The sequence below is a fragment of the Petaurus breviceps genome, unplaced genomic scaffold (assembly GCF_028583685.1).
Source record: "Petaurus breviceps papuanus isolate PSGF00001 unplaced genomic scaffold, PetGlider_PUasm1.0 90823, whole genome shotgun sequence".
NCBI classification, from domain to species: domain Eukaryota; kingdom Metazoa; phylum Chordata; class Mammalia; order Diprotodontia; family Petauridae; genus Petaurus; species Petaurus breviceps.
The window spans coordinates 17070714-17096678 of NW_027187352.1; the positions used below are offsets into that span (position 1 = coordinate 17070714).

The 25965-nt window shown below is 37.2% G+C and overlaps 1 protein-coding gene across 22 annotated transcripts in view; it reads right to left on the reverse strand.

Annotated features, from left to right (window-relative positions):
• The window catches only part of DLG2 (discs large MAGUK scaffold protein 2), a 2470643-nt gene that overhangs the window by 812030 nt on the left and 1632648 nt on the right, over positions 1 to 25965 (reverse strand). For all 22 annotated transcript variants that reach the window (XM_069070968.1, XM_069070969.1, XM_069070964.1 and 19 more), the window contains one exon: positions 8057 to 8181. In XM_069070968.1, coding sequence (XP_068927069.1) covers positions 8057 to 8181 — 125 coding nt within the window. The remainder of the gene's footprint in view (positions 1 to 8056; positions 8182 to 25965) is intronic.

Sequence of the window (25965 nt, forward strand, 5' to 3'; positions counted from 1 at the left end):
TATTATCCTTTCAAAGTATAACCTTTTTTGAGTTGAATAACTTCAATAACTTAAGGGAAAAGAGGAAGCAAGGATGGTTGGTTTTTCTTCCTTTTACCATGGGCTACATTTCTTTTTTAAGGACCATGACTGGAACCAAATCATTCTGGCTCAAATTGATTGGTCAACAATAGGTCCCAACCCAAGCCTCATTTGGTCTTGGTTTGGCTCCATGACTCAGAGTGAATTAAATAGCAATTATTTCTGTTTTGGTGAGGGACCCAAGGGTCTTCCCCGCCCAGATTTTTGTTTGTTTTTGCTTTTTTGATTAGTAAAAGAGATTATCCTATGCCACATTTCTTACCTAGCCTTAATCACTGAATGGGTATTGCCTCAGTCAAACTGAGACCTGGGAAAGATATTAGCTTAAAAAAGGCCAATGTCTCACTTTGCACCAGGGCTATCTCCAGTGGTTCTATTCTAAAACTTGCTACTGGTCCCAGATAGCTCTGGAGGAGAGAATGAGGCTGGTGACTTTGCACTTTTCTGTCTTGCTTAAATCTCATTCACTTGCAAATGATGACATCACCTTCCCTACATCATGGCCCTCTTTAAGAATGAAGGACAAACAATTACCATTCAGGAGGACAAAGTTGTTTTCCATTCTAGAATTTGAAGGGAACCATCTCTATGGTTGAATAAGCAGCTTTATACCTGAATGTGTGAACCTGTGAAATAATCAAATAATGCTCATATAATAAAGAGGTTTAAACAATGCTACAGGGATAATGAATCACTTAATATTAGAGCTGGGAGAGGTTTTATAACACAGAATGTAAAGCAAACAAGGTAACTTAGAATGTTAGAACTAGAAGATATAATAGAGCCTATACACTTTTATTTTATAGACTGAAAAAAAAATATGCTCTACTGTGAGAAACATACCTATGGGGATCACAGGACTTCCCAGGTAGGGTCAGGGAGTTAGCCTGGATGAACTTCCACTGTCCACTGCTTCCCTGGGGGCCCTTAGGAAGATCCATGTGTGATGCCCCTTACTTAGCACAGCAAACCCTTTCTCATTGAAAGAACTCAGAAACAGAGTGAGCAGAGGAAGGCATTTATGAAGCTTCCCAAGATAAAGTGGGTATGGTCCTCACTGGGAACATACCCACACATATAGAAGCTGGAGTGAGGTTACACCATTCTTTCTTCCTGGTAGAGTTAAGTTTAGTTGAAATCCCTCAAATTCCTCATTTTATTTCCCTACCTTCCCTCTTCATGTAAATTATGTAGGTGTGGTAGTAAGGATACTACCCAGCTTGACCTCTAAGATCTGAACAGTTTGTCACACCCCCACCTTTCTAGTTCCCTCTGGAGCCAGGATAGCCATTTTCTTAGTAAAATAAGATAGTGAGCTTCTCCACAGTTATTGATCTCCCAATAACTTTTGTGGGAGCAAAACAAGGTACCATAATATCCCCTCTTACAAGGCCCAATCAGGTAAACTAAACTGCTAAAAGTCAAAATGTAGTAAATGAGTGAACTTGGAATCAAACTCATAAATGACATAGACGGCCCAGGATTCTTGCCTTCAAATATCTAAAAGCTCATCTTATCTTGAATATAAAATGAATGTTGTCTGTTCAAGTAGGATCACATATTTAGGGCAAAAAGGTACCTTCAATATCATCCAATTCAACCCCATAATTTTACAGATCAGAAAAATGAGTGCTAGACATTAAATGAATTTCTTAGGCTTATGTAATAGTGAGAAATGGTCCTGGGATTTGAATCTAGGTCCTCTAATTAGAGGAAGGAACTAGTAAATTTCAATTCAATAAGAGCTTTCTGCAGCCAGATTTCTCTATAAGAGGAGCTGATGGGGTATCTGGGGTCTAAATCAATTTGTAAAACCAATTTGTAAAACCAGTTTGTACAATTGTAACTGCAATTTTTATTGTAAAATTGTAATAGCAATTTATCTGTAAAATCCCTTTCCCAGCCTCAAACTCTGCCCCTTCCCCCTATTCACTTGGCCTAGGCAACAACTTGTGACTCCTTTGTTTTTACTTAATCTCTTCATGTCTCCTCTGGTCTGGCCCAAATCTCATCTAAACTATCTATGCACTAAAGTCACAAGTTCCTCTCAGTCAGCTCTAATCTTTATCTATGCACTGAGGTCCCTTCCCTCCATCTGGTCAGCCCTGAAAATGGCAGCCCTACCCTTTAAAAGTAAAAGCATGTACCCCTCTCACTCGTAGGTCCCCTAAAGGATTCTTGCAGGCTTCTCATAGAAGCATAACAATAAACTTCTACAACTCTCACTCCAATTAAGCCTGAGACCTTGAATTCTTTCCAGAAGCTATTGCAGGTTTTCTGGTCTTAGATAAGATCAGAGTTCCTGTTGAACCTAGAGGGAGCTGTCCCTCATCAGAGCCAGCTGCCTCCAGTGGTAGTGAGGTTGTTATCAAGTCTCCAAGCAGAGGTTGGGTGCCTACTGGTTAGGGATGTTATAGAGACAGATCTAGTGAAGTCCATGGACCTTTTCTCAGAAGAATTACTTTAAAGGCATAAAAAAAAATTCATAGTGTTATGAAGGAAACAAATAGTACTGAAACAAAGTTGTCATTGTTTTTTCTCATCCAAATTCACAGACCCCGTGAACTCTATTCATGTTCTTCTTGGAAATTCATGAAGCCAAGGCTAAGAACCCAGGTTATAGAGGGTATTCCTTGTTGAAGGAGAGGATGTAGATGGCCTCAGAGGCCTCTTGCAACTCAGAAATCAAAGAATCCCTAATTCATCACAGATGAAGGTAAGATGCCCCCTTTTCTTTGGAAAATAAGACTTCCTTTACAAAGGTATTTCCTGACAGGCAGATCCCTAGTCTCTCACTCTAATGCTCAAAATCATACTACAAGAAAAGCTTACTAGTCTCCAGAGGCATTCAAATTCCTTACTTCTAAATGAGCAATTTAGTATTATCACTATAATTTGGTACAACAATGCAAATGCAATTAGATAGGAAATTAAAAAAAGGTTAGACACTTAATGACTTACAATGGTTCAATCTGATAGCATTCAAAGTGATGAAGTTCAATGATGAGATTCACTTTCAGGCCTCAGAAAGCTTTCAATGTCTCATTTTGTCACTTAGCAAAAGCCTTCTTCTGCCCATTGTTGTTAAATCCTTTGTTTCAGTCCGGTGGACTCTTTGGGAACCCAACTTGGGGTTTTCTTGGCAAAGATACTGGAATGGTTTGCCATTTCCTTCTCCAGCTCATTTTACAAATGAGAAAACTGAGACAAAAAGGGTTAAATGACTTGCCCGGGGTCACACAGCTAAATGTCTGGGGCTAGATTTGAATTCAGTTTCTCCTGAGTCCAGGACCAGCACGTTATCTACTTTCTCACCTACTTACCCTTAAGTCCACGCACTACCTTGACCTGCACTTTCCATGCACTTGTAAATGACAAATGTGAGTTCTGGATTTCTACTAGATGGGAAGACAAGGTTCTCCTTGGCCTTTCTCACTGTTTACTTACAAAATTCTTGCTCTATTCAGTTGTGAGTCTGTGTGTGTGTGTGTGTGTGTGTGTGTGTGTTTCCTTTCTAGTGTCTGATCAAAGTCTCGCCTCCTCTGCTCTGTTGGAAAATCACCTGAGGGTGCTTGGGCCTTAAATTCTGAAGGAAACAGACTTGTTAGGTCAGATATAGAGTATTGATCTGGGAGCCAGTAGGGCCTGATGCTCTGCATGGGACCAATTGTGTGACCTTGTCCAAAACACTTGGATTCTCTAACTCTGTTTCCTCAATTGTAAAATAAGCACAGTTGGACAAATCATTCTGTCCCCGTTTTTAGGCACTTTTCAACCCTCTGATCCATGAAATCTAGAAGGACCGTTAGAGTGACATGTAGGCTTTTGTATCAGCACAAAACAAATTTCAGGGACTGAAGTAAGTCAATGTCCACTTCTCAGCATTATAAAAGAAAATTCTTGTGGGAACTTGTAAAGGGAGACAATACAGATGCGGACTTAAAGGGAAGACAGCTTTTCTTTCAGAGGGTTGAGAACCAAAAAATGCTCATGCAGAGGGAATGGGAAATTAAATCCTGTCACTTGCCAGGCTCCTGACAAACAGCCTTCTTCTTTTCCCAGTAGTTACATTTCTTTTGTTACATAAACTTCTGTCAATGCTCAGCCAAGAAGATGCCAAATTTTGACAGCCCTTCCTCTGCATGAAATGCCAAGAATGGTACTCAGAAGATGCAATCTACAATAAGGTCATTTTTGGAAGGCCCAGACAAGGGGTGGGGAACCTGTGGCCCCAAGGCCACATGTGGCCCTCTAGGTGCTCAAGTGTGGCCCTTTGATTGAATCCAAACCAGTCAATCCTACTGCCAGAGGTCCATGGTGAAATGTGCCCACCCCAAAGGGGTTCATGAACTCCAGGGTTAAGAACTTTTTTTACTGGTTCAACTTTTTCCTTAGAAGTAATAGGTACCTAGAGAGAAGGAGCCCATTCTCCAAAATCATAGAGGGAGTTAGGTGTTGTGTGTGTGTGTGTGTGTGTGTGTGTGTGTGTATTTTACCTTTTAAATCCAAATATGAGCTTCTTCACTTGCATAAGCACAAAGAAAATTAAATACCCATGTAGCTTTGCATAATATAACCTAGTAGAGTCATTTTTAAATTTAGAGAAAATATTTATGAAGAAAAGAAACTAGCTCTTCTTTTGTCCCACCTTCTCAGTTAGTACTTCCTGTAATCTTGCATAATTATTCTTTTCCCCTGGAGTGCCATTTAGATCACAGAATAATGACATATATTTAAAAAAGGAACCTTAATTCCTAAAACAATGTATCTCTAAATATATTTCTTCCTTATTGTTAGGATTGGCATCTGTACACATATAATATCAAGATCCTTATGACTGTTGACTTGAATGAGGAACAATTAAGTTCATGATTATATAATCGTGTTTGAATTATAGTTTACAAGCAGTCTAAAAAAACTTTTTGTTTTTCCCTAGTGAGGGTCAATGACTCAGAAAAGATTGAAGGCTGCATTCAAGTAACAAAGAACATTAATTTAGATTTTTTGGGAATTTTGTTTTTGAAAATGAAATGAAAAAAATAATCTTAATTCCTCTCTTTTTAAATTAAGACCTGAGGATTAAAAATTTTATTAAAAACATAAGTGAGATTATTTCAATTATATTTCATTATTATAGCCAGTTAAAAGAAATAGGGTGGGAGTGGTATAAAGGATGCAGAAGAGGAAGCAGAGGGAAAAACAGAGAGACTACTGAGGGGAGGATGAGGTGGATGACCATAAAGAAAGAGAAAGAAGGGAAAAGGAAAAGAGAGGAGGAAATAAATAGATTAGGGTTCTTAGCCTTTTTGTGTGTCCTAGACCTTTACAGAACTTCACAGAACAATTCCCCTTAATAAAAGGACTTGTTCTGTAAAACTTTGGCCACTTTTCATACACTAAGTGCTTAATATTTGTTACTGTTATAAAGGAGCTCACCAAGAAATGAAACCGTTCTTTTAAAATAATACATTTCTCACCCTTTCTTGCCAAGTATTCAGGAACTCTTGATTGGCTATAGGAGTTGTTCCAGTGATCTATACATTGGAAAGGAGTCAATAGTCTTTAAAAAATTCCTTCTGAACTTGAAATTTTAATTCTAAAGTAGAGATCAGATCTGTACAGGGATTTCTGTATTGGCAAACTGAGGTTATGTGACTTGCCAAGGATCACATTTCTAGTAAATGTCTAAGGCTAGACTTGAACTCAGATATTCCTGACTCCAAGTCTGGTCACTCTATCATGCCCTGCACCATTTAACTCTCTCAGTATATTTCCCTACTTTCTAGGGAATGCCTTGTCTGAGGAACCTTGTGTTCCGCTAAAGTCAGCAAAATTCTTGTTTTTGTACTGCCTGAGAGCTAATAATAGTTTTTACATTTTAAAATAAAGTTTTATTGTCCATAAAACTGTCAAAACCATTCTTATCTTGTGGACTATACAAAAACAGGCTGTGTTCTGATCCCTGCTCCAGAGTAAGACAATAGGGCTCACCTACCAGGGGCAAACCACAGGGTCCTTGTGCTGTGGATCACTTCCCAAACCTTCCTTCTTCCCCCTTCTCTGAACTGAAGAGGTGAAGGTCAGGATTCTCTGAAGAATGGGTGCTGCCATATCTGGATTGATTGTACCAGAGTGGAACTATCCCCTCTTTCATCCCCATCCCCATTTCCCACTGAAATTGCCCCAAGAACAGTTTTTGTTAGTTAACACCATCTGGGAAGTAGGAAAAAATATAGAAAAAAAATAAAAAACCCAAGGCAAACAGCTATCTAGATCTTAGGCTTACAGAGTTAAAAATGAAAAACAACCTTAGAGGTGATTTAGTTCAAGATACTTAGAAGATGGTGGGTGTGGGGAAGTACTTAAAAGTCATCCAAAATATCTGTCTCTGTCTCTACTGTCTCGGTTTCTCTGTCCCTTTGTCTCTGCAGTCTCTGTTTCTCTGTCTCTGTCTCTGCTGTCTCTGTTTCTCTGTCTCTCTCTGTCTCTGATCTCTGTCTCAGTCTCTTTCTCTTTTTCTCCATATGTATTACTGTCAATTTTTATCTTTAATCACCTTCAAAAAGTATGCAGTGTGACTCAGCATAGTAATTAACTACACCTTCTGGAGCCTGAATAATGTCACACCTAAATAGATTAGTATTCTTCAAATATATGGAGATCCTGTTATGATGAATACAACACAGACTGATTGAAAAGTTTACTTAATACATAATAACTTTTTGTCATCATACATTTTCTCAATCAATAGGAACTAATAGTAAATTTACTAATAAGTGGCAGTCTCTCTATATTGATGGTTTTGACAAAGGGCTCCTCAAAGACAAAAATCTAAAGGGTTTTAGATCTAGTAAAACATCCTCATTTTAGAGAGGAGGAAAGTGAGGTTTAGAAGGTGTAAGAGACGTGTTCAAAGTGGCCTCATGATGTAAGTGTAGAGTGGAAGCGAGAAGCCAGGTTTGTTTGGTTTTGTTGTTTTCACCGTACCCATCATCTTCAAGGCCCAGTTTGAGTCTTCCTCAATGAGTCCTTTCCCAATTACACCACTCTATCTCTGTTATGATTATTCCCTATTTTATATCACCCTCCAATTGCTGACATTTCTATAACAATTGAAGGGGAAGGAAATAAGCATTTATTTATTTACACACCTACTATGTTCCAGGCACTATGCTCACAGCAAACCTGCAAGGTAAGTAGTACAAATCTTATTCCTATTCTACTGAAGGAGAATTTGGGGCTCCAAGAAAATAAGTGACTTACTCAAGGTCACTAAGCTAGTAATTGAGCTGGGATTCAAACCCCCATCTTCCCAGAGCTCTTTTCATGCTACAAAGCCTCACATATTGATCTGTTTACTTCAGATGTTTGCCTGTCTCCTTCATTATAAATTCATACTCTTCTCTCTTCACAAAGTTTTTCCTGACTACTTGTAGGCTTCCACCTATCTTCTTATTTTCTAACTCTCACTTTTCCCCTTAATTTAATTTTCAGGAAAAAATTAAGATTTTAATTAAAATTTAATTTAAAAATTAAAATTAAGATTTTATTATATTTTCTATCATTGACTCATATTCCTTCAGTAAATTATCTTCCTACCAAGACTGCAAGCCGTTTGAGGACGGGTACAACATTTCACACCTTCTCTGTATTGGCCAGGCAGTCCAACAAGGTGTTGAGCATATGCTTTAAAAAGCTTGGTGGTCTGATAAATAGAAATCCAGTGAACATTTATAAACAGAGGTGTGGATTCTTCTGAGCCATGGGAGGAAAAATGATCATACAAGTCCAGTTATTAATGTCCTGTTCCCACTCAGTCCTTTCTTGACAGCCACCCCAGAAAGTCTGCTTTGACTGTCTTCTGTTTCCATGTGACATTCTTCCATAAAGCAATTATTGTGGAATGCCCATAAACAAATAAAGTTCCTCAGTGCCACAGATCTCCTTTCCAAGTAACTACTCCATAAGCTCTTACCTGAGTCTGCCATCCTCTGCTGCAGCTCCTCCTGGTATAATCTTTGTAATAAATATGCCAGGATCATCTCCAATGTGGGGATTATCTGTGCCTCCAGCAATACTGAATCCCAGCCCAGAATTGCCCTGTGGAAACAGTTAACAGAAAATGAAATGATGTGGCTGACCCTGGATTTCTCTAAAGTTTCACTTGTTCCCTCAGTGTTATCAACTTGCTACTCAAATAGGGAAATGAGTGATAATAGTTGCATGCACTGGCTGTCAGATAACAAAGTGAAGGTCAGGAAATAGCATTTGACTGAGAGTTGTCTTTTCCCACAGTTCTGAGAGTTCTTGTTTGAAAGATAAAATGGGGCATTCATTTCTAGGATGAGAGGGTCAATAGTGTCAAAATGTTCATTCTTCAGAAACAGTTTAATGATTTGTTCATAAAGATAGAGACTTAGCAAACCCTTTTGCTGCAAGATAAATTTTAGGGAAGTTATATTATTTGTTTATATTTTACTACACTAATAACTCATATTTATGCAATGCTTCCAAGTTTGCAAAGCATTTTCCTTACAACGTCCCTATGAAACAGGCAGTCCAAGTGTGATTCTTCCTTTCCTAGACATGAGGAAAGTGAAGCTCAGAGACCTTGCCTGACTTATCCATTGCTGTATAACTAAAAAGAGGCAACCAATCTATCTTGTCACCAAACCAAGCTCCTTGAGGATTTTCCAACTTTCCACTTCCCTCCCTTTGAGATGATTTCTAATTTATTCTTCATCTCTCTGGTTTATATATAGCTGTTTGCACATCTCCTCCAAAGGTCTGAAAACTCTTTGAAGGCAGGGATCCCCCTCCCCCTTCATTTTCTTTGTATGTGCTTAGCACTGGACCTAGGGGAAAAAAACGATAGATGGATAGATAGATCAGTATATATATATACATGTTGTTGCCTTGATTTGACTTAACATAATCCATCTCCTTTCCCCTAAAGAAACATCCCATTAAAGTTCTACAAATTGGGGCGGCCAGGTGGTGCAATGAGTAAGAGCGTCAGCCCCGCAGTCGGGAGACCTGGATCGTATTCTTATTTCCTCTCAGAACTTAGCTTGAAAGAGGATCTTGCATTCAATACACATTTGGTGATTAATCAGTTGATGAAGGTTTACTAACTGGAATCAAGAAAACAATACCATAGAGACATTTTAGTGAAACCTATAGATATCAAAAATAAGCCAAAGCATCAACTACTCTGAGGAGTTTGATGTCATTATGGGATCATTTGTAACTTATAAAGACTAGAGCTGTGAGCTGATCCAACCATTCTGGAAAACAATTTGGAACTATGCCCAAAGGACTATAAAAAGGTACATGCCCTTTGACCCAGCAATACCACTACTAAGGCTATATCCCAAAGAGATAATGGAAACGGGAAAAGGACCCACATGTACAAAAATATTTATAGCAGCTCTTTTTGTGGTGGACAAGAACTGGAAATTGAGGGGATGCCCATTAATTGGGGAATGGCTGAACAAGTTGTGGTATATGAATGTTACTGAATATTACTGTGCTTGATGAACAGGCAGATTTCAGAGAAACCTGGAAAGACTTATATGAGCTGATGCTGAGTGAGAGGAGCAGAACCAGAAGAATATTGTACACAGTAACAGCCACAGTGTGTGAGGACTAATTTTGATAGACTTAGCCCTTCTCAGCAATGCAAGGACCTAAAACAATTGTAAAGAACACATGATGGAAAATGCCAGTCATATCCAGAGAAAGAACTATAGAGTCAGAATGCAGAATGAAGAAGACTATTTTCTTTTTTGTTTTGTTTAATTTTTTTTTCTTTCTTATGGTTTTCCCATTTGTTATAATTCTTCTATGCAACATGACTAATGTGAAAATGTGTTTAATAGGAATGTATGTGTAGAGCCCATATTAGATTTCAAGCTGTCTTGGAAGGGAGGGGGAGAAAATTCAGAACTTATGGAAGTGATTGTTGAAAACTAAAAATAAATAATTTAATAAAAAAGAATTGTGTGACATTACTTTTTAAGGTAAATAAGCTAACCTAAACTAAAAAATAACTAAAAATAAACTAAAAAGGGTTTGAGTACAATGGAACAACTATAAAGTTAAAATGAATCCTTTTACATATATAACTATAGTATGACAATCATCCATCTATGTATGCATGTATGTATGTATGTATGTATGTATGTATGTATCTATCTATCTATCTATCTATCTATCTATCTATCTATCTATCTATCTATCTATCTATCTATCTATCACCTTTTTACAGGTCCAGAACTGTAATTTGATCAATGTAGTGAACTTCTAGTGTGGAAACTCCTATCAATAAAGACTGTAACAACTCATTGCTAATTTATAGTTTTACAAAACTATAGGAATATAGAAGTTAGAGGAATAGAGAAGTGAAATGACTTGTCCACAATTACAAAGTTAGACTTGAACATGGGCCTTACTTGCTGATTCCCAGATTTGCCTTCTAAATTTGTTGCCATATGTAAGAATATAACTTTATAATTTATTTGGTATCTTTTTTTTCCACATCAAGTCTATGAGGAAATGCTAGAATGTATATTTTACCTGTGAGTAAACAAAGTGTCAGAGTGCTTCAGGGGCATTCCCTAGCTCACACACTTAATAAGTAAAAAATAGTAAAAGTGGCTTCAAATCCGTATGTTCTGTTCTCAATTCTACTGTCTCTCCCTGCTTTACCATGCTGCCTCTCCAAAAAGGATCAAAATATGAATAATTTTCCAGAAAGAGAAATGAAAACTATCAGTCAACATATGTAAAAATCACAAGTTATAAGTAATAAGAAAAAAATTAAATTAAAAATTACTTATATATACTTCATACCCATCAAAGTGACAAAGATAGTTAGAGACAGGAGTAATCTGTGTTGGCGGGCTATGAGAATGCAAACTCACTCATACAATGTTGGAACATGGAATGGCATAGATGTTCTGGAAAACAATTTGCAGTACTTTGAGAAAAGTCACTAAATTGGTCATATCACTAATTTTGCTCCCTGATTTGTATCATATAGCTCAAAGACAGAAAAGCCTTATATATGCCACATCAGCATTTTAGAGGCATGGAGGAAGTGAGAGAGAGAGAGACAGAGAGAGAGAGAGACAGAGAGAGAGAGAGAGACAGACAGAGAGAGAGAGACAGAGAGAGAGAGAGAGAGAGAGAGAGAGACAGAGAGAGAGACAGAGAGACAGAGACAGAGAGAGACACACAGAGAGACAGAGACAGAGAGACAGTGACAGAGACAGATAGAGACAGACAGAGACAGAGAGACAGAGAGAGAGACAGAAAATAAAAAAGAAAGGAAAAAAGTAAACAAAACATAAATTGGTGCCCATTGGTAGGGGAAATGACCAAATAAACTGTGGGATATGAATGTAATAGAATACCATTTTACCACAAACAACAACCACAACTAGCAAGTAGAAGTAGAGGAAATACACACACATACACACACATACACACATGTACACATGAATACCATAAGTTAAATTCCAATCAATTGTAATGACCAGTCTCAATTCTAGAGAACAGATAATGAAACACATGCCCCTTCTATCATTAGAGAGGTGAGGGTTGTGGGTACTGAATGTCACAAGTACATTCTCATACAGTCTCTATGTTATTTGATTTTTCTTAAGTTTTATTTTTGTCAATAAAAGGAAGATTTTGATGGGATGAGGGAGGGGTTAGCCATATATCAGAAAAAGTTCCTGAGAAAAGACAAAAAAGTAAAAAACAATTATGATTTTTTTCTCCAAAAAAGATCAAACTTATGGTTCCTGTCAGGAGCTTGTATTTCTGTGCAACCTTTCCAAATGAAGCTATAAGACCTTTGCCAAGTTTCTAGCTCTTTATGAGTTTTTCTATTGGAAAACAAGCTTCCACCTCTCCCAGCTGTATTACATACAAAATATATCAATATTCATAAGAGGCATTTTGGCTTAGTGGATGAAGGGACAATCTGGGAGAAAGGTCTGAGTTCCAGTCTGGCATGACTCTAGGAAAGTTAAAAATATTTCATCTGCATTGAGAGAGAGGAATGAAATTAGAGATTTGGAGAAAAAAAAAGTATGATGTTCCCTTTGACTTAAAGTGTGACAAGGGCAAGGTCCAGGCCTTCTAAATTGTGTCTCCTTTCTCTCCAGGGTCTACTCTGGACTTCTTCTACCATGCCCCAGAAACCTCAACATCCTGGAAGTTCACTTCAGCTCTCCCACAACTCTACCTCTGACTGGATAGCTTGGAGAGGTCCCCCAGGCCACAACTCATTCCTCACCAAGTTGCATTCCAGACTTGGACTTTACTTTTAAGTCCAGCACCACCACACTCACCACCCCCTCCTGGCCCCAACCCCAGATCCCCTTTATATGTTGTCTTCCTGCTTTAGGAGGCAGTGCAGGGATAGTCTTTCTCCTTGTCTTTGCATTCCCATTGCTTAGCTTGGTGGCTGGCACATAGTGAAGCATATAGTTTACCACATTGACTGATAGTCTCTTCAGGAGGTAAGCGCAGTATTATACATTGATTTGCTAAAATGTAGTCTTCCTGAGGATTCAAATGTTTCATTCTTTGTATGCAGATCTTTAGTGCCTAACAGTGCAAGACACACAGTAGGCACTAAATAAATGTTTGTTGATTGACTGGTTTAATTTAACTTCATTAAGTCCGTGGGACAAGCACTGAGAGATACAAAGGGATAACACACAGACTGTTCTTGAGGAATTTACCAACACAAAGGGTTGGTAATATAGACAATATTAACTGCTAATATAGAGAATATTAATAATAATATAGACAAATAACAAGAGAAATCTGAGGATGGAGTGGTCACTTTTAAATGGCATGGTTAAGAAAGGCATCAAAATCTGAGAATGGCATGATCACTTTGAATGAATGAACACAATTCCAATATCAGTCCTACTGCCATTCAGGCAAGAACATATGCGGAAGCTGCCCCAGCTTCCAGATAGGAAAGCCTGGGGACAGTGGCACTTTTGTCTTGCTCTAAAGGCACACTGTTGAGCTTAGAATGTTCCAGACAAAGTCAATATATCACTAGCATTTATGAAACCTTTCCTAATGTTCCAGACACTGTACTGAGCACTGGGAATACAAGTATTAGCAGAAAGACACATAGTCCTTGACCTCAAGAAGCTTACATTCTAATAGAGAAGATACACATGAAAAGGAGATGAAAGGGGGAGGAGGAGGAAGGTACCAGGCATAGGGCATGATGGAGAAATCCATCATGAAAGCTGGTGAGTCATGAAGAGAGGGCTGGTCTGGGTCCCTTCCATAAATGTAGTTTCTGGGAGGATCCATTCAATTATCAGCAGGAAGGGCCTCACAGGGTGAAGAGTGAAAGGCACAAATAAAAATTGTTTTGCTTGGCAGGTTATGGAGAGTAGTGAGGATATCTGCTACTCTTAGGATTGTGATTCATTTGATATAAAATGAGGTTGTTGAATTACAGCATGGGTTTTTTTAATATTTATTTTTTTCAACATTAATTTTTACAATATTTTGAGTTCCAATTTTTTCTCTCCTCCCTTCCCACCATGGCAACAGCAGGGGTTCTTAACACTTTTTTGCATTGTGATCCCCTTTGGCAGTCGATGAAGCTTACAAACCTCTTCTCAGAATGATGTTTTTCTATAATTGAAAGAAATGTCAATTTTCACTTAGATGCTAATGAAAATAAAGATGTAATTTTCTTTCCCCATCCAAGTTCACAGCTCTTCTCCCTTCCCTTATCTGTGGATCTCAGGTTAAGAACCTCTGAGCTAAATGAATTCCAAAGTCCTTTCCAATTTTAAGTCTTGAGATAATTGGAAATGAATTGATAGACTTTTCTTACCACCCCTTCCCTCAGCCTCCCTCCCATCTCCAGCACATATACATATGTACTCTGAGGAAGTGCGAATGTCTCTGGGAAGCAATGACTGAAGGGAACTCCAAGGTGGTTATAGAGTTAATGCAGCATGTGTTTCAAATCACAATGTGTTCAAAGAGCTTTTCTGTTTTTTAAATAAAGTTTGGGAGCCAGATGGATTCTGCCTCATCATCATAGCTCTTTAGAGAAGGCTCATCTAAATTCTAGGAGGAAGTAATTTAAAAGGCATTCACACCTTCCCTTATTACTTCCAACACCTTTTCTCCCCAGTCCCTCTTCACTGCTTTCTTTCTCTGCACAGACAAACCACTGTGGAGGGGAAGGAAATAGCTAGAAAGAGGGAAAAAAAATCTCTGCAGGCTCTCCATGGATGAATCACTGTCATTCCCTGACAATCACCCACAGACATGTGTCAGTTGCTCTGAGAGATCACCAGATCTCTTCCCCAAGGAACAACCTCTCCAAGCAGCAAGGCAGCCCCTTGGGCTGATGTCCTCAGATCCAAAAAATTGTTGCCAATTAACAGAGCTATGATCCTTGACCTGATCAACAGGAACTGCAAGCTGTCAGAGTAGCAAGATCAGGTTCTGTGTGTGTTTCCCAGTAGGCATGCTCTTTCAGTCAGGCATAATCTGTGACTGATGACTGGGTTGGCATCCTCTCCAACTCAGAGTAGCTTTCAATGGAAGCAGCCCACATGAAGTATGAATAAGTTACTGACTAGCATGGCTTATTGAATGAACACCACCCAGGAGGATCTTTCTATAGATTAGGAAAAAGGAAAATAACCATCATCAAATGGTTGGCTTCCAGCATCCTAGTGAGGGAAAAAAAAAGTTGTGTTTTTTAACCTCTAACCTATGTATCCCTAACCTCTAACCATCTCTGTAAAAGACAAAAAGGAAAAGGACTCATGTGTATAAACATATTTATGGCAACTCTATTATTGGTGGCATAGAAGTGGAAACTGAGGGAATGTCCATCAATTGGGGAATGGCTGAACAAGTTGTTGCATATGATTGTGATGGAATATGGTTGTGGTTTAAGAAATGATCAGCAGGATGCACTCAGAAAAACCTGGAAGGACTTACATGAAGTGATGTAAAGTGAAAGGAGCAGAACCAGGAGAACATTACACACAGTAACATCAATACTGTATGATGGTCTACTATAAATAACTTGGCTATTCTCAGCAATACAATGATCCAATACTGTTGTGTAGGATTTATGATGAAAAATGCTGTCAGTTTCCAGAGAAATAACTGGTAGAGCCTGAATGCAGATCAAAGATACTTTTTCTTTACTTTCTCTTTTTTTCTTGTTTTGTTTTTATTTGCATTTTCTTTCACTGAATGACTTTACATAGAAATGTTTTACATGACTACCTGTATATAATGTGTCAAATTGGTTGCTTTCCCAAGGGGTGGGGAAGGAGGAAGGGAGAGAATTGGGAACTCAAAAATTAGGAAAATAATGTTAAAATTGTTTTCACATGTAATTGGGAAAATTTTAAAAAATTAAGTAAGGTCAAAAAAATAAAGAAAAAGAAAGTAAAGGAAATCCCATCTCTGTCAGTATCTGCTTTGCCATGGAAAAACCATTTAAACTCACTATGCATTAGGTAACTATTTAAAATTACACATTATAAAGACATGTCATGATCTGTGGCCAATGAAATGACAAGTCCTTCATGTAGTGATCCTTGGGAAACCTCCTTTTCTTACTCAAAATTTATTCTTAAAAAGCAAGTACTGGAGTATTGTGCACAACCATTTAGGAAGTACATAGGCATGTTGAAATATGTCCAGAAGATGGTGACCGGAAAGGTAAGCAAATCTGAAACCATATTACACAAATATCACTTGAAAGGACATAGACAAGTTTAACCTAGATAAGAGATGATTTGACTGGGAAGAAAGGGGTAATGGTATGATGCAACTTTCCTCAAGCATTTGAAGTACTGTTATGTAGGAATGGACTAATTTCTCTTGGACCTGGATGATAGAACCAAGACCCATGAATAAAAGAGAGAGGGAAGAAGATGACAGCTCACTAGAAAAAAAAAATTTGAACAGTCCAAGTTGTCCACAAAGGAAGTGACTCCCTCTTTAAAACAGGCTTCACCAGATTTCCATAGGCATGCGCTCCACAAAAAAAAGGCTAAGAAATCTTATTTTAGAAATTGATTCTAGATAAAATGAAGAATGATTTAAGATAATAAAAGAGTTACACAGATATAGAAAACATATAGATAGACACCATGGATTAAACAGATAGACACCATGGATTACCTTCCTAAGCCAAATACTTGTATGTGTGTAATTTTTTTTTTTAAAGAAGGGCCATTAGCTGGTGAAAAATAAATATTAAATGAGGTAGCAGTTCTTAACCATTTCTGTTTCCCATACTACTTTGGTACTCTTATGAAGCTTATGGATTCCTTCTCAGGATTATGTTTTCAATGTATAAAATATTTAGAATCGCAAAGGAAACCAACAATTAATAAAATAAAAGTTTGTTGTTTTTTTTTCTCAGTCATGTTCATAGACCCCCTGAAATCTGTTTGTGAGAGACATTCTCATAGGGTTAAGTTCCCTTGCTCCAGGAGAAGTCATTTCCCTGTCTCTGGAGATCCTCAAAAGAAGCAGATGACCACCGATGAGGGATACTTCATAGTAAAATACTATTCAGTATAGTTTGATTTGGATGATCTCTGAGCTTCATTCCAACACTGAGATCCTGTGATTATAGAGAGTAATCCAGGCAAAAATTAAAAACAAAACAAACCAAAAAGAAGACATTTTTTCCATAGGTGTTTTCAGCACGCACCCCACCCTTTCCCCTGCCCCAGCCCATACCCAGTGAAGCCTTTCTCATTCACTATGTTACCTGTGGATGAGGCCTCATATTTTGGCATTATTTTGTGAAGTCCCTGACTCAGTATTCTTATGAACCACCAAAAAAAAAAAAAAAAGGATCAATTGTCAGAAGATTTTTGTCCTTCAGGAATACATTAGTTTCATTATACCTTCTAATGCACTATTTTTTGTTCTGTCCACTGAGGCCAGTCAGTCAATAAAAATGTCTACTAAAATAAAAGGCACTGAGCTAAGCGCTGGATACACAAAAAGGAGGCAAAAAAAGGTCCCTGCCCTTAAGGAGCTCACAATCTAATAGGAGATACAACAAAGAAGCAAAAATGCACAAACAAGCTATTTATAGGATAAGGAGGAAATAATTACAAGAGGGAAGGGACTGGAATTAAGTGGGGTTGGGAAAGGCTTCCTGCAGAAGAGGGGATTTTAGTTGAGACTTAAAGGAAGTCAGGGAAGCCAGGAAGCAGTTGAGAAGGGAGAGCACTAGGGGCAGCTAGGTGGCTCAGTGAATAGAGCACTGACTCTGCAGTCAGGAGGACCTGAGTTCAAATCCAGCCCCAGTCCCTTAACACTTACTAGCTGTGTGACCTCATTTCTCAAATATATATATATATAGGGAAGTGAAACAAATTCATAAAAATAAAAGCCATTCATCAATTGATAAATAGTCAAAGAATGTGAACAGGTAGTTTTGAGAAGAGGAAATCAAGGATATCAATAGTCATATGAAATGCTCTAAATCACCAATGATTAGAGAAATGGAAAATAAAATAACTCTGAGGTACCACTTTACACATATCAGACTGACTAATGTAATAGAAAAGGAAAATGACAAATGTTGAAGGTGATGTGAAAAAATACATACACTAATTCACTGTGATGGACTTGTGAACTGGTCCAAGAATTCTAGAGAACAATCTGAAATTATATCCAAAAAGCTATATATAAAACTGCATACCCCTTAAACCAACAATACTACTACTGGATCTATATCCTGAATAGATCAAAGAAAAAAGGAAAAGAACCTATATATACAAAAATATTTATAGTAGCTCCTCGTGTGGTGGCAAAGAATTGGAAATTGAGAGATGTCCATCATTTGGAGAATGGCTGAACAAGTTGTAGTACATGATTGTGAAAGAATATTATTGTAGCATAAGAAATAATGATAGAGATGGTTTCATAAAAATGTGGGAAGACTTAAATGAACTTACACAAAGTGAAGTGAGCAGAACCAGGACACTATAAACAGTAATAGCACTATTGTAGTGATGATCCACTGTGAAAGACTTAGCTACTTTTGATCAAGACAAAGATCCAAGATAAAACCAAAGGACTCATAATGGAAAATGCATCATCTACATCATCAAAGAGAAAATTGAGGGACTATGAGTGCAGATTGAAGGATATTTTTTCACCTTATTTTTGTTTGTTTTTTTTTGGAACATGGCTAGTATAGAAATATATTTTGTGTGACTTTACATGTATAACTGACATCATATTGCTTTGCCTCTCAATGAGTAAAGGAGAGGCTGGAAGTAGGGAGAGAATTTGGAACACAAAATAAAAAAAAATAAAAATAAATTAATTAGTCATATGAATCATTGGGAAGCAATATCTAAAACAAGGTTTCTTAACCTTTTTTTGTCATGGAATCTTTTGGAAGTCTGGTAAAACCTATGGATCCCTTTTCAGAAAATGTTTTTAAATGCATAAAATAAAACCACAGGGTACCAATTATATTGAAATACTATGATATATATATATATAAAACATACATATATACATACAAACATACACACATATATGGTTGTATATATACATATGCCATATATGTATATATTTCTACATAGGTATGTATATGCATATGTGTGTTGTATGTGTGTGTGCAGTTGTGGTTTTAAATCCCAACTTTTACCACCTACTGCTTATGTGACTAAGAAGTCACTTGTCCTCTCTAAGCTTTAGACATATCTTCCATAAAATGCTGAAGCTAACTCTTATACTATGTATTTCACAGGGTTTGTGTGAGGGAAAAAGCACTATAGACTGTAAAACATTTGAGAAATGCAAGCTCCATAAAAGAAACTGAAGAATCATTTCAGATGATAATCATTACACAGAGAGCTAGAAAAATAAAATGAACTACCTCTCTAGGTCAGATTCGTGTGGGTAGGGAGAAGGGTTGTTTTTTTTTACATCTCCAATAATTCTCTTTCTTTTAAATATGTAATTTTTTCACTTCCCAATTGCATCTAAATTTTTTTAAAAATAAGTTTTTAAAATTTTGAGTTTCAAATTCTCTCCCTCCCTTTTGCTCTTCCTGCACCCCATGAAAACCAAAGCAACATATCAATTATACATGAAAAATCATGTAAAACATATTTCCATATTAACCATGTTGCAAAAGGGAACACATACACACACAAAGAGAAAAATAAAGAAAGTAGAAAAAGTAGGCCTCAATCTGTACTCAGAGTTCATCAGTTTTCTCTCTGGGGATAGCACTTTTCATCCTGAGTCCTTTGTAATTGTCTTAGATCATTGTCTTTTATCAGAGTGGTTAAGTATCACACAATTGATGCAGTGTTGTTGTTACTATGTACAATGTTCTCCTGCTTCTGCTTACTTCACTTTGTGTCACTTTATGTAAGTCTTCCCAGGGTTTTCTGAAAGCATTCTGCTCCTCATTTCTTTATTCTATCACAACGATATACCACAACCTTTTCATTTATACCCCGATTGATGGACAGGGTAATGTTTCTGAAAAGAAGCTTCATTAGCTGTAAAATAATTTTCCAAAGTAGTTCTGACAATTAGCTAAAGCTCTAAAACAAAGACTCATTGAAAAGAGAGTTAGCCTTATATTTCCCAAGGAAGAGAATCTCAAAGGTCTTCCCAACATGACTGCTTTCCAAAGCATCATGGTCTTGGCTCTTAGCCTTGTCACTCTTTTCTTCTCCTCTCTCTTGTCCAGCACAGGAAAAGCAGGCCTACCATTTGGCTATTGCCATCTGGGGCTATCATTTAATGATTTTCAGCTTCCTTAAGTATTAGGCTAATCTTATACTGGGTTTAGTTTTGTTAGTGTTCTTTTTTTTTTTTTTTTTAAGCAATCAGGGGTGAGTAGCTTGCTCAAGGTTACATGGCCAGTTATTTCTGGGTGTGGTGATGAGTATCTGAGCCCGGGATTTGATCCAGGTCATCCCGACACTGGAGCCCTTGCTCTTACTCGCTGAGCCACCTGGCCACCCCTTTTGTTAGTGTTCTTGTGGCTCTGAGGGCCACTCTACCTTTTCTTGCCAAAAACATTCAGGCATGGCAACCCCCAGAAGATCTAATGATTGTCACTGTTTTAATCTATCATAAATACTGATTGTCCCTTTTAGAACCTATTCTTTGCTTTAGAGGTTTAGTTCTTGATGTTTTCTCTTATTTATTAGTGGAAGCTAGCTGCTCTTTTGTCCTATTTCAAAAGGGCTGATCTCTTTTACTGTCCACACCTAAGGAGTTCCATTTTCTGTGTGGTGGAGCTTTATTTTTCATCTCATCTGTTGAGCAAAGATAAATGACATGTCTGAGCTTAGGGAATAATCAAGTCTACTGGCTTAGGATTCTCAAATTCTTCTTTACTACTTATAGGACCTTTGAAACAGCATTAGGAGGAACCTGAAAGTTCATCTAATATAACCCTTCATTTTACAGAGGACAAAACTGAAGTCTTAGGATGATGAAATGAAGAGAATGAAAATGGGGGACTTGGTACCAAGCACAATCAGTACAGAGAAAAGAACTGAGCCTGAAATCAGGGAGAGGAAAACTAGAACTAGGGAGAGCTGTATTGTCTCTTATTGCAATGATCAACCTTTGTAATGATAACTTACAGTCATCCAAAATGGTCAGTTTCACTCAGTTTCAGAAGGCAGGGAAACACAATATATTTTAGATGGATTTCCATTAAAATGGCTTAAACAATAATAGTAACAATAATAATTATTTTATATTTATTATTTAATAGGTCCCTAGCTTTGTGCTCAGTAAATAAATCAAGCATTTTTAGTACCTATTATATACAAATACACATGTGTATATATGTATATGTGTGTGTAACCATATAAATCCAATAGGCATGAGTAATTAGCTTTTATCATAAGTTCCATAAGGGTAACATCACATTTAACCTTTATATTTCACCTAGAACCCAACTTGGCAAATGGTGGGCTGGTGGACTTGTGATTTCATTGGAATTGGGAATTCACTGGAATAGGTGTGAAAACTCTTTCTAACCCTGAAGACTGGAAGGTGCCCTGTAACCTATAGTCTTGGAGTATGCGTGTGCATGTAAATTTATGTTACATACATATATATACATGCATGTATATGCATGCACACATATGTATGCACATATATGCTCTAAATATACCCTTATCTAGATCTAGACAGAGTTCATGGAGCCCAGGTTAGAAAATCTCTTAGATAGTTATTCAGGTTTTGCATACAGAAGGTACTTAATGTGGACAGCTAGGTGGTACAGGGGTTAGAGTGAAGGCCTGGAGTCAGGAAAACTTGAGCTAAAATTTGACATCAGGCATTTACTGTCTACGTGACCTTGGACAAGTCACTTAACCCTGTTTGCCTCAGGTTCCTCATCTGTAAAATGAACTGGAGAAAGTCATGGCAAATCACTTCAGTGTCTTTGCCAAGAAAACCCTAAATGGAGTTGAGAAGAGTCAGACATAACTTAAATAACTGGACACAGGTGTTTAATAAATTTATTGAATCAAAAAAGGGCTTTATATGCCAGGCTAAAGAGTTTAAATTTTATCCTATATATAACGAATAGCCTCCAAGAATTAGAGAAGTAAAATGGAAAAAAAGAAAGTGAAGTTGTAGAACATACCTCTCAAGCCCTGAGCATCTGGTCAGCTACTTGTTATCTGACATTGGGATATACACTTAATTTCTCTTTGACTTGTTTTTTTCTTCATAATTTTAAGGGATTGAGCTAAAGGATTTTTCAAGTCCCTTCCAATTCTAATGCCAACATTTATGGCTTTACATTTGTATTATAATGGAGTGCAGATTTCTCTGTTATCACCCTTTTATCTCCTATGCCTAGAAAAGAAGTCTCAGGTTTTTTTTTAGTCACCTTGTAGACATATGCGTGTATATGTATAATATAGACATTATAACATAAATTATATAAATATGTACATACATGTGCACATATACATGTACATTTTGTTTCCCATTACACTCTAATCTCTTTGTGAATGCTAAGTGTCACAGTAAATGCTAAGTGTTGGACAAGGCCTGGAGTCGGGAAAACTCATTTTTGTGAGTCCAAATCTGACTTTAGACACTGAATAGCTGTGTGACCCTGGGCAAGTCACTTAACCTTTTTGGCCTCAATTTTTTTATCTGTAAAATGAGCCAGAGAAGGAAATAGCAAACCACTCCAGTGTCTTTGCCAAGAAAATCTTGAATGGGGTCACAAAGACATGACTAAAACAAACGCACAACAAAAACCTTGTATTCCTAGTGGCTGGCACATAGTAGTCACTTGATAAATGCTTGATGGTTGATTTATTTACTGAGGACAAACCTAGGCAATTAATGACTAATAAATTGATGTCTGGATAAGATACAGAAAATCTAAAAGACAATGATCTAGCAAAAGAATGTACTTTCAAAAGTACATTAGTTCATTCCAGGACATTAGTTCATTCCAGAACATCAAGTAGTCATTTTCAGTAGTTACACAGTGTTAGTAATACCATACTCTGCGTTCTTTTTGTTTATGCTTTGTTTTCACATTACAAATATTTACAGATGAGTACCACTTAAGGAGAGATCTCTTATAACAAACTGAAACAGTTAAATAAAGCTTATCATACAGTTACTTCGTCTGAAAATAAAAGCAATATTTCACATCAATAGTACCTTCCATCTCTTTTTTTTTCTAAAAAAATAAAAGGAATGTTTTTTTTTTTTCTCCTCCTTCCTGCATCCCATCTTCTTGGGAAATAAAAGAAAAAGAAAACAAATTTCTAGCAAAAATATGCATAGTCAAGCAAAATAAATTCCATTAAAGGCTGTATATCATACACATATGCATAAATATATCTATCTGTAAAATTCTATCAATGGTTATATTATATCTATTTATATATTTTCCATCAATGATACATATCTCTGTGTGTATATGTGTATTATTCTGCACCTTGAATCTATTACCATGTCTATTACCAATCTATTAGCATGTTTTACAATTAATCTTCAGAATTCATGAATAGTCATTATATTGATCATAATTTAATACATAATTAACATTTATTGAACACCTAGTACATGCTGAGCACAACATTTACAGTAAAAGGAAAATACAGTCCCTGCCTTCTACTACCTTGTAGAGAGATATACAAGAACTTTAAAATAAATGACATTAATAAGCTAGGACAACTCCCAGAGGAGTGACCAGGATGGTGTTAAGGGGAAGACGGCATATTGTTATCAACTGAAAGGAAGGAGAAGAGAAGACTGAAGGTGCCTTCACCCTATAGTTGTCTGCAGGTATTTGAAGGGTTATATGGAAGAGGAATTAATCTTGTTCTACTTCTCCCCAGAGGATGCAATTAAGAACAAGGGTGCAAGGTACAGACAATGCAGACTTAGGCTCTGTGAAAAGAAACCTCCTGCCCAATTAGAGCTATCAACAACCTCTCCCTCATTGGACTTAAGTAGAAGATGCTTGATCACTTCTTTTTTTTTTTTGGAGGGCAATTGGGGTTGTGACTTGCCCAAGGTCAGATGGCTAGTTTTTTTGTGTGTGTGTGTGTGTTAAGTGTCTGAGGCTGGATTTGAACTCAGGTAGTCATGACTCCAGGGCCAGTGCTCTATTCACTGCACCACCTAGCCACTCCTTGCTTTATCACTTCTTAAAACTGTTGTAGGGTAGATTCTAGGACAGACTGGAAGAGATGATAAACTTCTTAATGAGAGTACATAAAAGGGACAACATTAAATTGGATTTTGAAGTACTTTTCTTTTTCAAAAAGTCACATCATTTTATACTCAGATATGATTTAGCATCATAACTATGAGCCAAGTAAACCCTCTGGACAGTGCATTGTAGACACCGAATAAATATTCATCTAAAGGTTAAAACAGTGAAACATATACTCAGTGAAACAACAATTTAATTACTTGATAGTTTGATTTATAAGGTCACCAAAATTTATTAAGTATATGTTATTTATGAAGCATTGTGTTATTCCTTAGTCCTACAAAGGTCTTTTTTTAATGATAATTTCTGCTGCTAGAAACACATAGTCAATTAGGAAGAAAGGCTAAACCCTTGAGAAAATAGCCAATCTCTTCTTGGACTGAGTAGTTAACAGAGTATACTAAAAAAAAAAAAAACTGGCACATCCAATCTCTGAAAACAGAAAAGCAATATTGGCTTTTGGTAGGGGAGGGAGTTGAATCTACTCTGAGTGTAGGAAGCTAGGTATACCTTCAGACTTCACCATCCCATTATCTGAGCAAAGAATGATCCAAAGGGTCATTAGGGACAAAAATATAGACCAGGGAGGGAAATGGATTATTGAGATAAGAGAAAAGAATGCCAATCAGTGACTTAGAGTTATAGAATTTGTGGTTGAAAGGATTCTCAGTTCAACCCCCTCATTTTGCTTTTGAGAACACTGAGATCCAGAATGGAAGACTGAAGTACCCAATATAATTTGGCTAATAAGTAGCATAGCCAAGATTTAACCCCAAGTCTTCTGACTGCAAATCTACACTGCTTGGTACAGCAATAAGAAAAAAAAATTGCTGTTTGAAAGCATTTTTAGAAGCATTTAGGTAGCCCAGTGGATAGAGTGCCAGATATTCAATCAGGATAATCTGAGTTCAAAGTTTACCTCAGATACTTACTAGCTGTATGACTGATCCTGGGTAAGTCACTGAAATGCTGTCTATGTCAGTTTCTTCATCTGTAAAATGAAGATAAGTACAGCCCCTATCTTATAGGGTTTTTGCAAGCATCAAACAAGAAAACATATGTAAACATGATATAAATGTGTCCAGCTATGATGATGATAAGAGACAGTTAGGTGGTGCAGTGGGTAGAGTGCCAAGCTAGGAGTCAGGAAGACCAGAGTTCAAATCTAGTCTCAGATGTGTGACCCTGGGCAAGTCACTTAACCCTGTTTGCCTCAGTTTCCTCATTTGTAAAATGAGCAAAGAAGGAAATGCAAACCACTCCAGTATCTTTGCCGAGAAAACCCCAAATATGAGGTCACAAAGAATAAGACATAACCGAAATGAACAACAATATGATGATGATGAGGAGGAGGAGGATCGCCACCGCCATGATGTTGGCAGCTATCACATCACAAGCTTTCTGATATTTCTCTCTGACTTTAGTGTCAGCAGGACTAGAATAGAACAGATATGGAAAGCTAGAAGGCACAAGATAGACTGTAGACCCCAAAGCATCTCATTATCAAGATTTCAGGCTCTGACATTTTCTAGCTATGGAAGTATGGAGAAGCTACTTAACCTCTCTCAGCTTCAGTTTACTCAACTGTAAAGTGGGACAATTAGCAAGTGTACCTCTTTAACCTCTCATGGTTATAAGCCTGAAAGTGCCAAACAAAAGTGTGTTAAGCTCTTATATAAGGATTAATATCTAACAAGTTGCTCAGACATTCTTAAAGGCTTTCTTTCTCCTGTATCAAGATATCTAGAGCTGGGGGCAGCAAGAGTGAAAAGGACCATGAAATAAGCATATTTAACGTGAACTTGATTATAATTAGAGGTCAAGGATTGTTCCCTCTTAAGAACTGTATGGGCAGAACCCATATCACCAAATAGCTTTCCCCTACTTATAATTATGCACAATTCTGATAATTGCAATTTTGTCTGCCACCCAATTCTCAGTACAGAATTTTCTGCTGAGTATTCTAAGGGGTATAGCCCTCTGTTCCTCTAAATTGGCATGTCCATTATTATACTTCACTGAGGACTATTTTTCTCTGGACAGTTTTCTTTACCTCTGAGCTTAATTTCCCTTCAGAA